At 34.4% G+C, this 13,667-nt stretch overlaps 1 protein-coding gene across 2 annotated transcripts; it reads right to left on the bottom strand.

Moving 5' to 3' along the window:
* Positions 1-8,137: 8,137 nt before the first annotated feature.
* LOC132186761 (sulfite exporter TauE/SafE family protein 3-like) lies at positions 8,138-12,591 on the bottom strand. 2 transcript variants are annotated; one of them, XM_059600800.1, is made up of 11 exons: positions 12,017-12,591; positions 11,684-11,843; positions 11,390-11,590; positions 11,214-11,306; positions 11,045-11,136; positions 10,874-10,960; positions 10,725-10,775; positions 10,405-10,626; positions 9,520-9,613; positions 8,793-8,933; positions 8,138-8,616 (listed from the first exon to the last, which is right to left on the bottom strand). In XM_059600800.1, exons 1-11 carry the CDS (start codon positions 12,206-12,208, stop codon positions 8,531-8,533), a joined length of 1,419 nt encoding a protein of 472 aa, XP_059456783.1. In that variant the 5' UTR covers positions 12,209-12,591; the 3' UTR covers positions 8,138-8,530. The 2 variants fall into 2 exon arrangements, with proteins under 2 accessions (XP_059456783.1, XP_059456784.1); XM_059600801.1 differs by lacking the exons at positions 8,138-8,616; positions 9,520-9,613 and having other exon boundaries at positions 8,805-8,933.
* Positions 12,592-13,667: the final 1,076 nt, after the last annotated feature.

Raw genomic sequence — 13,667 nt, 5'->3', positions numbered from 1 at the left:
ATGTTAGTGGTTAAGCAAGGGTAACACCTATTTTGTGGTTTGCATGTCATTGGTCTGTTTAGCATTTTGAACACAGCATGTCATTAGGAACCTGAGTCTTTTGACTCATTGTTGGATTGGAGAGACTTCACATCTTTGAGTTTATCACCACGAGAACACTAGCATAGAATCGGTGAGGTATAAGATTTGACTTGATTAGGGTGTATTTTGAGATAGGTAGGATGAAGTATGATGAAACCTTGGCTTGAAAATAAAAAATAAAATAAAAAAAAAATAAAAAATCAGTTTGAGCTTCTCATTGAGTAACCGGACCTCATGCCTCACCCTCACAAAACATTGAGTGTTTGCATAAAAAGATGAGAAACCTAACCTAGTTGGTTGTATGGCTAGTTTGGCTTCGTAGCCTAGTTGACTTGAGTAAGTAAGTCCTTTGGGATGTTTCTACATCTAGTGCCCTAAAACCATTTGGTTTGGGAGTCTCTAGCCCAACACTCGTTACATAGGTCAATTAGAAAGCTTAAGGAAGCTAAGCATTGCACAGCCTACACACAAAAATAAAGGCAAAAATAAAATAAAATTAAAATTAAAAAATAAAAATAAATTTTAAGCCTTGGCTGTTTCATTTAAGCAAATTCCTATCACTTTTAAGGTACACCCAAGTTTGAGAATAAGTTGAAGCCTCATGATCATATATTAGTCTCACATTGCACTTATTGGAACATGTGTTGTCTCAAATTTCCATCTTTGAGTTGAATGATTTGTGGTTGTCTTGATGATGTGTTTGTAGTGTTCACTGTGATAAACCTGCTCATGATGTTAAAAACTATATGTTTGTGTGGAAGTCCTTGTTTGTCAAATAACATAATGCATAAATGTTTGTGGGTATCATTACTGTTAAACCCTCACGAGACTCCACTCGTCCTCTAGGGATTCCTAGGGGTTTAAAAGGCTTGTTGCATATGCTAAATGCAATCGTTTCTCCCACGACAGTGGACTCATGTTTCTTGTTTTCATTCTATTTTGCTAAGGGACAAGCAAAATGTAAGTTTGGGGGTATTTGATGAGTGCCAAATATTGTATATTTGGGCCCCTTAACTTATGTTTGTTAAGCTCTTAGCTGTGTTAATTTATGATGTTTTTTGTTAGTTTTGGTGTTGTGGCGTGTTGCAGGTCATTAAGAGAAAACTGCGGTTTGAGAGTGGAAATAAGCAAAAGAATTGAAGATCCCTGGAAGTGCGATCGAGCGCGCAGAGCAACGATCAAGCCCACCTGCACTCGAGCGCAAGCATGGCACGCTCGAGCACACGACCACGTCAACCCTAGCATGCATCGCTTAAGTGCTGCGCCGCAGGAGCCCTGAAGAGCCGAGTGCGCTCGAGCGCACTTCGAGTGCGATCGAGCGCACTCACGCTAACCTGGCAGCGCTGAACCCTAGTTTTTATTATTTATATACAACGTTTTTCTCTTGTAAAGATACATTGGGAGGCTCCGTTTTAAGCAAAAACACGATGTATTGTCGTCCGGAAGCTTGTGCTTCGTTTTCCATTGTAAGTTTTACTTTTCTCATGATGTCAGTTCAATTGGTTGTTGTTTTTGTTATCATGAGAGGCTAAAACCTTCAACTAAGGTTGAAGATGAAGCCTCATCATTGATAAACATACATGTCTTGTCGTTTTGTACATACAATGAGACTATTTTATGAAAGTGTTGTTCAAAAGCCAATTCAACAGTTTGATTAAGTTTAATTGATTAAATGTTGGTAATATAGTATTGTTCGAAAGCCAATTCAATAGTTTAATTAAGTTTAATTGATTAAATGTTGGTAATCTACTCATGCTTAATTTAATATTCATTGTGTTTCGTCTGGGGGTACATTGAATGATTGGATTGACACTAATATCCATTGTGATCTACGGATACAGTGGATGATTTGATCTCAATTAAATATTCATTGTGATTCTTTTAACGGATGGATTCATTGAATGATTTCATTTGCATGTTTACAACTTTTGAACAATGTATTTGGATTGAATATTGTATGCATAAAAGGCAAGACATGTTGTTCGATTTGGCGAGGGGGATTCGAAAACCTTAGTAATTTGACATTACTTATTCTCAAATTGTTTAGTTTAGTTTATGATTTTGCACGACACGATTACAAAAATTGGAACTAGGTTAAGATAAAATTAGGTTAAACTAGAAAATTAATTTTTGCAAACACGTCTCCCTATGGATTCGACCTCGCACTTGCACACACTTTATTGCACACGACTCATGCGCTTGCGAGTACAATTAAATTTGTACATCACCATACATAAAAGATTTCTAAGAGAAATAGAATTTGGCGGAATGATATTATCAACCTTCTCATTGAGCTTAAATAATGGAAGAGTTACAATTACAATCAAACATTAATCTTATCAAGATAAGAGTGATAAGATAACTTTCTAAGAAAACTATTTACAATAGAAGACTTAATACACTAAAGAGATCTAATTAGAAATAATTACAAGAGAAGAGATATAATACAAACAAATGACATTATGTTTGTATTTAATGATAGAAGAGAGGTTAGGAAGGAATAGATGTCTTATGGTGCTGGATCATTACTAAGACTGGGCTCGAGCGCACTAGTGCCTGCGCTCGATCGCACTCGGATGCTCTCGGATCATAAATCTCTCTGGTACTAGTATCGATCTTGCGCTCGATACTCTGAAGGATGCGATCGATTGCACTAGGATGATAAGGATGATAAATCTCTCTGGTACTGCGATCGATCTTGCACTCAATACTCTGAAGGATGCGATCGATCGCAATGTGTTGCTGGAACATCATCTGCTGTGATAATAGTAGAATCATCAGTTAGCTTAACATGCCTCCTCAAGCAAAAAGGGGATGGAATCACTTTGAGCTTGGACTTGAGAAAAAGAAAACATGCTGAAGATAATCCTTTGGTAAAAACATCTGCAGTTTGATATGCTGTAGATAAGATTTTGATATCTCTGTTGAGTACTTTGTCCCTAACAAAGTGATATTCAACTTCAATGTGCTTTGTTCTAGCATGGTAAACTGGATTGGCTGCCAAAGATAGAGCACTCATATTGTCACACCAAACAACTGGAGCAATTGGTAGAGAGATTTGAATTTCATGAAAGAGCATTCTTAACCAATATAGTTCAGCTGTAGCAATAGCCAGAGATCGATACTTAGCCTCAGTGCTTGATCTAGAGACCGCTGTCTGTTTCTTGGCACTCCAAGATACCAAGCAATCACCAAGAAACACAGCAAAACCAGAGGTGGATCTTCTATCATCAGGGCATCCTGCCCAATCGGAGTCACAAAAAGCAGGAACCCAACCTATCTGTATTTGAGGAGGGTGCTGCAGTAGATGCAGTAGTGTTTGTGCTTAACATTTCAGTTTTAGATCGCGTAGTCATGGGATGGGATGGCATTGCTACAGTAGGCAAAGTAGGATTTGGATCTGCAGTATGGGAACAATTTGCAGTGGATGACTGCTGAATTGTAAGAGGCAAGGTTGACTGTTCTGCAATATTGGAACAATTTGTAGTGGATGACTGCTGAATTGTAAGAGGCAAGGTTGGTTGTTCTGTAGTATGTGAACAATTTGATGATTCATTAGTAAAAGAAGAAATAGTAGGCAAAGGGAAAAGAGAATCACCTGTGGAGTGTAACTTGGATGGAAAGTGTGATGTAGCAAGATCCTTGGCTGGAAAAGTTTGTGAGCATTGTAAGGCAGCAAGAGAGGCTAGCACAACTGCACAAGCATCCAAAAGCTCTAAGTTTTTGGTAGTTAGGGGCTTTGGTGTAAGTTTAGTGATAAAGTAGACTTATATTTAATATGAATTATATTTCATTTAAGATTAATTTAGATTAGTTTTGTTATTAGTATTTTTATTTTATTATTTTTTTTTTTTGAAAAGGTTATCAGTATTTTTAGATTAAAGATAAACTTGCGTATATTTGCATTTCAATTATCTAATTATTTATTTTAGAGTCAGTATTGCAGTAGTTATCGTTCTATAGGTTTATCTCCAAGTGAGTGTAGAAGTCTACTCTAAGTCTAAGTCATTGAAATGTTCCTATTTAAAGGATGGTATTTTAATCAAAAGAGATTAGAAAATTAATCACAAACTTTGAGTTTGAAAAAGGGAATTTAGGTTTTCTCAAAATCTAAAAAGTCGAAATTCCCTTAGAATCTAAAGTCTAGGTTCCCTCAGAACCTTACGTATTCACGTAACATCTAAAATCTATCTCCGTTATATATTCACGTAACATCTGCCTTATTTTCCTATTGAAATCCCTATTGCACGATATTGTGTGTTGTTCTCATAAGCATTTAGGGGTGTCAAGGCGGTTACGGTTAACGGTTATTGGCAATAACTGCTAACCATAACCGCCTTAGCGGTTAGTAGATTTTACTAACCGCAACCGCTAACTGCCAGTTAGCGGTTAGTGAAATAGATAACTGCCCACTAATCGCTTTTCCAAAATTGGGCTTTTTTTTGGGCATTTTGGGCTTTCTTTAGGGCTTTTTGGGCCTTTTGGGGGTTTTTTTGTGGGCTTTTTGGGCTTTATTTTACCCTCATTTTTTTTTTTTGTATTTTTAGTGTCTTCTTGGGCCCAATTGCTACAAAAAGAGCCCATATTGAAAAATCAAAAATATTTGACCCAAAATTTACATTTACTTGTAGGGCTGTTAAGAGAGCAAGCTGCTCGCGAGCAAGCTTGGGCTCAGCTCGCATAAGTTCGGCTCGTTCTCGACTCGAATATTAAATGAAGCGTTTCGTGAACACGAATTCTGGCTCGAATATTAAACAAAGCTAGCTCGTCTCGACTCGGCTAAGCTCGTGAGCAGCTCGTATAAGGCTCGAATTGGTAGTTATTCACATAATTCCTCTTATTAATATTAAAAACTGATTTTTTTTTTTTTTTCTAATAGCATCCTTTTATTATAAAATGATGCATATCCTTTTTCTTCGAAACCAAGTGCCTTACTGTATTGACTCGGGCTCCATGCTCCGCTAGCTAGACTAAGCAAATGCGCATATGCAAGCTGGCTTCTTGAGCCGTATAAGAGTACTTGAAGTTTAAATTTATAATAAAAAATAAATTAATAAATTAAATTAAATATAAGAGCTAGATCGTGAACTGGCTCGGCTTGGCTCGACTTATTATGAACTCAAGCTCGATTTTTTGGCTCGTCCTTAAGCTCGGCTTGAACTCGAGCTCAAGTAAAATTTAAACAAGCCGAGTCCAAACAAAGGAAACTCGTTCAAGCTCGGCTCGTTTACACCCCTATTTACTTGTACTTTAAAAAATTTTCCTTAAATATTAAATCATAACGGGTTGACATTTTTTTAAAAAAAAAAATTCAACACAACATATAAAAAAAGTTTAGAATTCAGACAACTGTCACAACATATGATGATAATTTATTAATACTTAAATTGTGTTTATAAGTAACACATTGGTCATTGTTTAATCCAATGTCAATTACTTAATTTGATATTATACGAATCATATCATCATTGTACATTAATAATATGATTCACTTGAAGTCTTGAATAAAGTATTTGAATTGTCATTGAATCATATGATTAAGTATTGATATTATACATTTATATTATTCATATGCATATGTAGACTTATATAGACTTATAAGTTTATAACATACATTGGAAATAAGTCTCTAGATATTTAATTGTTGTATTAGTATGAATTGGTATACTTATGAGTTATGTCATATTATATATGTATAATTTGTTATTATATAATCAAATGATTTAATGATCAATTGATCATGTGATATAATCATATAAATTATAATGATAATATATTAATACTCAAATTGTGATTTAATTATATTTTTTAAAAAATTGTAATTTAATGATCAAGTGATTATATGATATAATCATATAAATTATAGTGATAATATATTAATACTCAAATTGTGATTTAATCATTTTTAAAAAAAATTGTGATTTAATGATCAAGTGATTATGTTATATGTATAAATATTTTTATAATTATAATTATAAAAATATATTATATAAAAGGGCGGTTAGTGGTTAGCAGTTACGGTTAGTAAACCCAATAACCGCTAGGCGGTTATAGCGGTTAGGCGGTTAGCAGTTAATACAGTTAAGCGGTTAAGCGGTTAACGGTTAGCGGTTATAACGATTAACGATTAGCAGGTGGTTTTTAACCGCCCGCATTGACACCCCTATATGCATTATAAAAGATTGTGTATATGTGCGCACTACTCACTAAGTCATAGGCTTACATTATATTTTTCCTCCTTTATAGCATATCCATTCTTAAACCATGGTGAAGAGTGGACCAAATTGGAGGTTGACACTTGTGTTAGCATTTTGGCCAGAACCCGGAGGTTGTGGTCTATATGGAAGAACATCACAGGGGCACTTAGGGGCACCCCTTATGTAGTCCTATTATTGCTCAGTACTTGTGGAGTTGCAAGGCTTGTCAAGGAGCAATAGTTGAGTATTCAAGGCTGCGAGGAAGGTAAACCTGTAAGGTATTTGGATGTTCCAGTTATTTCTTTCAGATTCAAAAATTCATAAGCAATAATCTAGGTTGAGCAGATTATAAGTCCTTTCTGTTAAGCTCATAAAGATTCATCAAGATCTCATGATACCAGCTCCTAAGAATCCCAAGAACAAAGCAAACGTACAGCTAGCATCACAATATCAAAGGAGTATATTCTCATGTACAGCTAGCAGATCCACCACCTATAAAATCTAACAACCATGGCTGCTGTCCAAGTCAAGACGTGATGTGATGCCCAATTTAATAGAAATCAGCTCACTCCTCAACAGCACCCTTTGAAGTTTGAGTCTATTGCATTATATATTGTGTATATATTTCCTTTGTAGTTGACTTAACCTAAACACTTTTCCTATTTGTTTTTCACTTTCAATGAAAAGGAGGTGGGGAACTTAAAAGGAGGGACTTGTGCTGAAGCATGTATGGCTAATTCAGTAGATGGCTTCTTATTTAAAGGAAAAGTCTCTTGTTTCAAATGTGGTCAGGCTTATGCTTGCTGCATTACTGAACACCACCAACTCTGCTGACAAATTCCAACTTTAACAAACAAGAATATTCTCCCAATTCTCCTTAAATTTTTAATAGAGCTCTCGCTAGGTCTTTGGGATTGAGATACCTTAAATTTGAGATTCTCAAATCTAAAAATCTCAACCATCCATCTCATCTAAGCATCTAAAATAAGCAACGTTTCAGAATTTTTGGGGAGACTGCAAACCTACATTTCCCTCCAAAAACCCACATATTTTTGAGACTCCAGCAACAGCAACACGTCTCATTTTTTTTTTTTTTTTAGGTTTTCTGAAAACGTGGCTTGTTTTAGGTTTAGCAGCTTCCCCAAAAATTCTAAAATGTGGCTTATTTTAGAAATTCTAAAACGTGCCTTATTTTAGACGCTTAGCTAAGATTTTTGAATTTGAAAATCTTAAATTTAAGGAAAATTTTAGGAAAATCTCAATCCAGATCGTGGGACTTTTTTAATCTTATTTTTTAGTTTTGGTGGCGTTTTGCCTTTGCTCTTGCTTGTGTTAGATCCACTCTCTGCCTTGTGTAAGATCCCATATATACTCCTGAGTATTTTCAATTATTTTTGCTATGCGGACCCCACCTGAGTAGAAATACATTAACAAAACAGCCTGTTAATGGGAAAAGGTCAAAATCCATATCTAGGCTGGAAGCATAATTAGATCAATCTGATATAAATAATTCAAATAAGTCGATATAAGTACTTGTATTATTCTTTTAGTAGTGTTATAAAATAATAATAACTCACGTGGCCCACTGTATCCGCCTTAACATATCAATTTGAAGTCTTTACTTCAAATGATTAAGATAGATCATCATGATTGATTTGTTATAGTTTTATCAAATAGAATGCCCAATTTCATTACTAAGTACAAAAAAAATAGTTTATAAATTACAGGGTTATGAGTTAAATCTGATAATCTGATTACTCAAACCTAAGTCTTATTCATTATAACTTATGGACCTTTTATATATATAATAATCATTAAAAGCATATATTTAAACAGTTATATGCTGAATGCTCTTGAAATAAATAAGTAAATAAACGAATTTATTTAATTAAAACTAAAATGTCTTACAAATTAATTGAACCTTGGGGCACAACCCCCTAAAACTCTCCATGATATTGAGCTCAAAATACGAGTACCCTCTAACACTCTCAAGTCTCCATGCTCCAGCTGACGAAGCTACCCGGTAGAATTCTGGAAGTCCCATATAACCCATATATAGCTTCAAGATGTCTAGCTAACGGTGCCAGCTAACAGTGCTCTCGGGTGTTTAGACAGGTAAAACCCAGGATTTGATCACCGAAAAACACCAATGCTAAAATAAATTTCTTAGTTACCCAAAAAAAATCTTTGCATGTAAACTTTTTCAATGGTTTAGCATGCCTTATTTTAACAAGAGGGAAAAACATTCAAGATTATGAGTCATATGTACAGAGGTTTTCAAATCCCATATACGCCTTCTCCTGAATATCTACAATCATCTTTTCTATGCCCACCCCACCTGTGTAGAAAGAAACAAAAAAGTTGACAGTTAATGATGAAAAAAAAATGAATCAAAATCCATATATAGGATGAAAGCATATATAATTAGATGATCAATTAATCTTTTTTCAAATAATTCAATCTGATGATCAATCTTATAACAAAAGTGTATGTTCAATCAATAATGACACATACCTAGTGATATTGCACTGACAAAAATGGTAGTAGCCAGAATGAAGATGATCAAAGATGCTCTCCCAAGTATAGCGATCACCTTTCTTACCACATGTTGCCCTACAAGGGCAGAAACTGATGCGATGGCAACAAAGTAGACAGCTGCCACAAAAATCAGAAAAAAAAAAAAAAAGAAGATAATCACCTGTGTTGAATTTTGAAAGGAAAAGAAGAAAGAAAGAAAAAATAGAGGAAATTTCACTTTACCTCTCGAATTTTCATCACATTTGCAATTTATTCTTTTAAATTTCAAACATTCTTAATTTAGTATATCTATTATCAATTTTTTTTTTTTTCAATTTTACCCTTCCATTAGGATTTTCAGTTAAATCCTCTTGGATGGGTGTCAAAATTTCGAAAATATTCATACTTTATTTTTTTAGGGAATATATATATATATATATATATATATATATATATATTGCAAAGATTTTGAGTTGATCCAGATTTAACGGAATTTGCAAAAATACCCACACATGAATTTTTGAAAGAAGAAAAAAAAAATGTATTTTGAGAATTTTGACAGAATTTAACGAAAAAACTTAACGGATCAGTGACAATGCAAAAAATTAAAAGTTGAATACACTAAATTGAGAGTTTTTTAACTTCAAAATTATTGCAAAAGTGATGAAAGTTTTCCAAAAAAAAAAAGTAATTTCCTTGATGTACTCAATTTGAGTTGACTTACCATAAGGAACTGGGAAACGTTTGAGAAGGTAATATTCTACAACAGACATGGATGAGGAAAATGTCATGGCAAAGGTGGCTGTGGCACTTGACACCTGCAAGTGGTCACCAAATCCACCAAACTCAAGTTCTAACATCACACCCACAAGAAAAGAAAAGAAAAGAAAAGAAGAAAAAGAAAGTTTTATCTCCATTTTTGTTCACAAAATAATTTCCACTTATTTAATTAGAATGTCCTTTTCTGATGTGTAACTAGTCAAGATGGAAATTTTGTTGGATCTCTAACCACCCAATAAGATCTTCTTTTGGAGTATCTTGAGAAATAACACTCTGCTCCCTTGACTTCATTGCCCATTTAAGTGAGGCACTTGGGCTAATTAAAATAGCTAAAATATTAATTTGACTAGTCGTGTAGCAAAAAATTCTAAACAAATAATTTTCAGATCCGGTTTACCGCTCAGTTGTTGAGTCGTGTATGCATAGGTTTATATTAATAGAAAAAACCCATGCAATTATTTTCTTTTAGGATGGTACTAAAAACTGATAAATAAACAATATTTTAAAGAAAATAGTAAAAAGTAAAAAGATAAAATATAGAGTTTAAACCCTTTGAAAAAGGGTGAACGATTCTTTCCAGGTGAATTCAACCGAAACCGGTCCTTCTAAATAAAGGGCAAAATTGTCAAAAAAAAAATTATATAATGACAATTTTGCCTTTCTACATGAAAGACCGGCTCTCTCCATTGAATTCAGCTAGAGAGATCCTTTCCTAAGAAGATAAGAGCTGATCCTTATCTAAAAGTTCAAATCTTTGGTGGGGTAGATGTATAAGTAGAACCTAACATAGGAGATGTTGATGGGACTAGAAGGAATGCAGTATATTCACCTGAGGGGGGACTCCCAGCTCTAGGAAAAGTGGACCCAAAATGAAGCCTCCGCCAAGACCAAGCAAGCCACCCACTATTCCAGCTAATATTCCACATGCACAATAGAGGATCAGCTGGTGCACTCGCCAATTCGTGCCTTCTTCTCCCTTTGATGCAATGGCTCTCCTTCCTTTGTACAGATTAATAGCTTGAAATAAACTTACTCCAACAGTCACTGGGATCTGAAGAAGAAACAAAAAGAAATTAAGGAAAAAACAATTGAGACATTTGTTCTGTTCTTATTCAAGTTGTATGTGGAAGGTTGGATTAAGGTACCTACCTGCAATAGATTTAGTACCCAATAGGCGATTGAACAAGTGGTTGTGTAATTCTGTGTCCAAAACATGAGAGAAAACCCATCAACTCTTTGATGCATGAAGCTTAAAGGGAAAACTCTAAAAGTTAAGCAGATATATAGCTGATAAAAACCTTAGCAATCTCCAGTGCAAGGATAATGACCCAGACAGCAAAAAGAACTCCAGTTTCCTTCAAGTAAAGATTCTCAATAATAGAGACCTGGGGGAAATTTACAGAAGTTAGTCAATGGCATGAGTCAAGGAAATTATGTTAACTATGTATTATGTATATATATATTTTTACCTTTGGCTTTTCAGATTCCTTGGCCTCCGAATCAGGGCTATTGGTTGGGGCTCCTGGTAGAGGTTTGTAGCTGATCTCTTCAATATCATTACCTGATTGAAGAAGATGTTAGCCAGGACAAAAACTTTGGAGATGAGGACAGAATGAGAGATCAAAGTTCATCGATCACCTGTTGATTGCAAGGATCTAGCAGCTTCCTCTTTAATTATGGTTTCCTTTTTCCATGTTTCAACACCCTTGAGGAATGCCTTGGTTGAAGTTACTGCAGGGGAATTGTGAGCAGATCTGGAAAGTCAAGGAAGAAGAATATAATGGAGATTGCAATTGATTCAAACCAATCAATACCTAGGAAGATGATAATCAACAAGATTGTGATCATCCAGTCAGCAAAAATCACATTGAAAGCGACTCCAATACTGATTCCCAGCATCAACATTGGTTGAAAAAGAAGTGCAAGATCATAATCAATGATTGGTAGGTCTAGTGTGGGATGCCTTTGCCTTAAATTGTAGAAAACAGTTGCAGCAGCTCCACCCATTATCATACCTGATCAAACAAATTCCAAAACACCAAAAGTTAGTTTTTTTTTTTTTTAAATCAAAATAAATCAGAAAAAAAAAAAAAATCCTCTGTACTTACATTTTGATATAGCTGTTGATGATTTCTGATCAAACCCAATGATGAGGGTGAGCATAGGAACAAAAATGCCACCCCCACCAACTCCTCCCACACTTCCAAAAGCTGCTCCGAAGAATCCTATTACGGTGCCAACAACAATTCTCCACCCAAATTCCATATCCTGTGAACCCGATCATTCAAATTAACACTTCCAACGGTATTCACCATGAATTGGCAGAAATATCAACATATTCAAATGCAAAAGCAAAAAGAGAACAAAAAGTTGGAGACGACGAGGTTAATTACTTTTAATGATTACAACATGATTTAAAAGACAACAAAAGTTTGACTCACCGGCCAAACATGTACATAACCCAATCGACCCGGTTGCCATAAGGAATTAATCAATCTTTTCAAATTGTAATTTGAATCTTCTTGCCCCAAGCTTTCTTTTGCCAAAACAAACACCGAAGCCACAAGGACAAGGCTAATCACAACCATTTGAATTAACCTCGAATCCCACCATTGCGATCCAACCCCAGCCATCAAATCCTTAAAGAAAAGCTCGAATTTTGAATTGAAGATAACCAGCACACAAAAGCTCTGCTCCCCCCCCTTTGAGAGCAGTATAAATTTCAAGACCAAAAGAGAAAAGGGTACACGAAAAGCCACTCTATCTAGCTCTTTGGAGTTCAAAACAGAGAAGGAAGAACATAAATAGATTGAATCTCAGATTTAAGCGCTTCACGTCCAAATTTGTAACCAGAATTCTTAAATATTATTACACTGTCAGCTGAGTTGGTTGGTGTTGTTAACCAAACGCTGCACGTGCATGAAAGAGGAGCAAGAACTCAACTCAGAGTTGACGAGTTGAGTTTATTCAACTCAACTGAGTTTTGAGAGTTGAGAGTTGAGAGACTCGTTGCGAAGGGGAGACTGAGCCAAAGATAGAGACCGCAAAGACCTAAGACTGTTAGTTATACTTATCGGTCCTGTGTGGCTTTTGTTTTATGGTAGTATATTGGTCTACGAGTCCATTATGTCTCTATACAATTCTTGTCTGTTTCCATACTTTTTTTATTTTTTATTTTATTTTTGGATAAGTATCGACAGAAGTGTGTTCTCCTTAACGCTTGAGCTTTTGGGAGAAGTAAGAACGTTTTTTTAATGTTTCTTTAAGGAGGATTATAGGTTTTTTTTTTTTTTTTTTTTTAGTACTCATTTTAAATTACTATTAAATTTAAGATAATTATTATTAAATTTTAATTTATTAATAATTTAAAAATCACATCATATTTGGTTATTCTTTTAAGAAACTTAAATTAAAATACATCATATTTTTCATACCAAATAAAGTAGTATAAGTCGATATCAATACGACTGTGAACACCAAGTTTTGAGTACCAAAATTGTTGCAAAAATAAAGGTGAATGAATGAATTTCTTTTTGGGCAAATAAAATAGAGAAATATTAGAATCTAATAAAATCTCTATATTTTGTCAATCAAAATCTTAGGTGACAAAGTGCACATGGTTCAAGTTGATGTAAAAGGGTACATGACCCAAGTAAATAGCAAATAACATTTTACTTAAGATTTTGATGAGCAAAATATGAGAGTTTTATTAAATTTTAGTATATTTTAATAAAGTAGTGTACCCATTCAAGCTCTGCGTACTAACCTCATTGGCCATGGGCCATTTTGAAGGTTGGTCCCGCATAATTAAACACACTTGATATTCAAATTTTAATAATAATAATAATATGATAAATATTATTTATGAACATTTTCCTACAAATAAAATGTTATATATATATATGTTATTTTAATTTATATGATAATCGAACTTTCGAAGTTGGATTTAAACGATTAACATGAAACGCTCAAATTTTCCAATGAGCGTTAGATTCTATGAATACAATTTTTTTTTTAAAAGGGAGACTATTTTTAACCTTACTTGCGTGAAGAGATTCTATAAAGAGGTCTAGGATACACTAAACCTAGTTA

This window comes from Corylus avellana, chromosome ca7 (assembly GCF_901000735.1).
Source record: "Corylus avellana chromosome ca7, CavTom2PMs-1.0".
Classification (NCBI taxonomy): Eukaryota; Viridiplantae; Streptophyta; class Magnoliopsida; order Fagales; family Betulaceae; genus Corylus; species Corylus avellana.
Note: the sequence above shows the minus strand (reverse complement) of the source record. Positions and strands in the feature narration are given on the sequence as shown.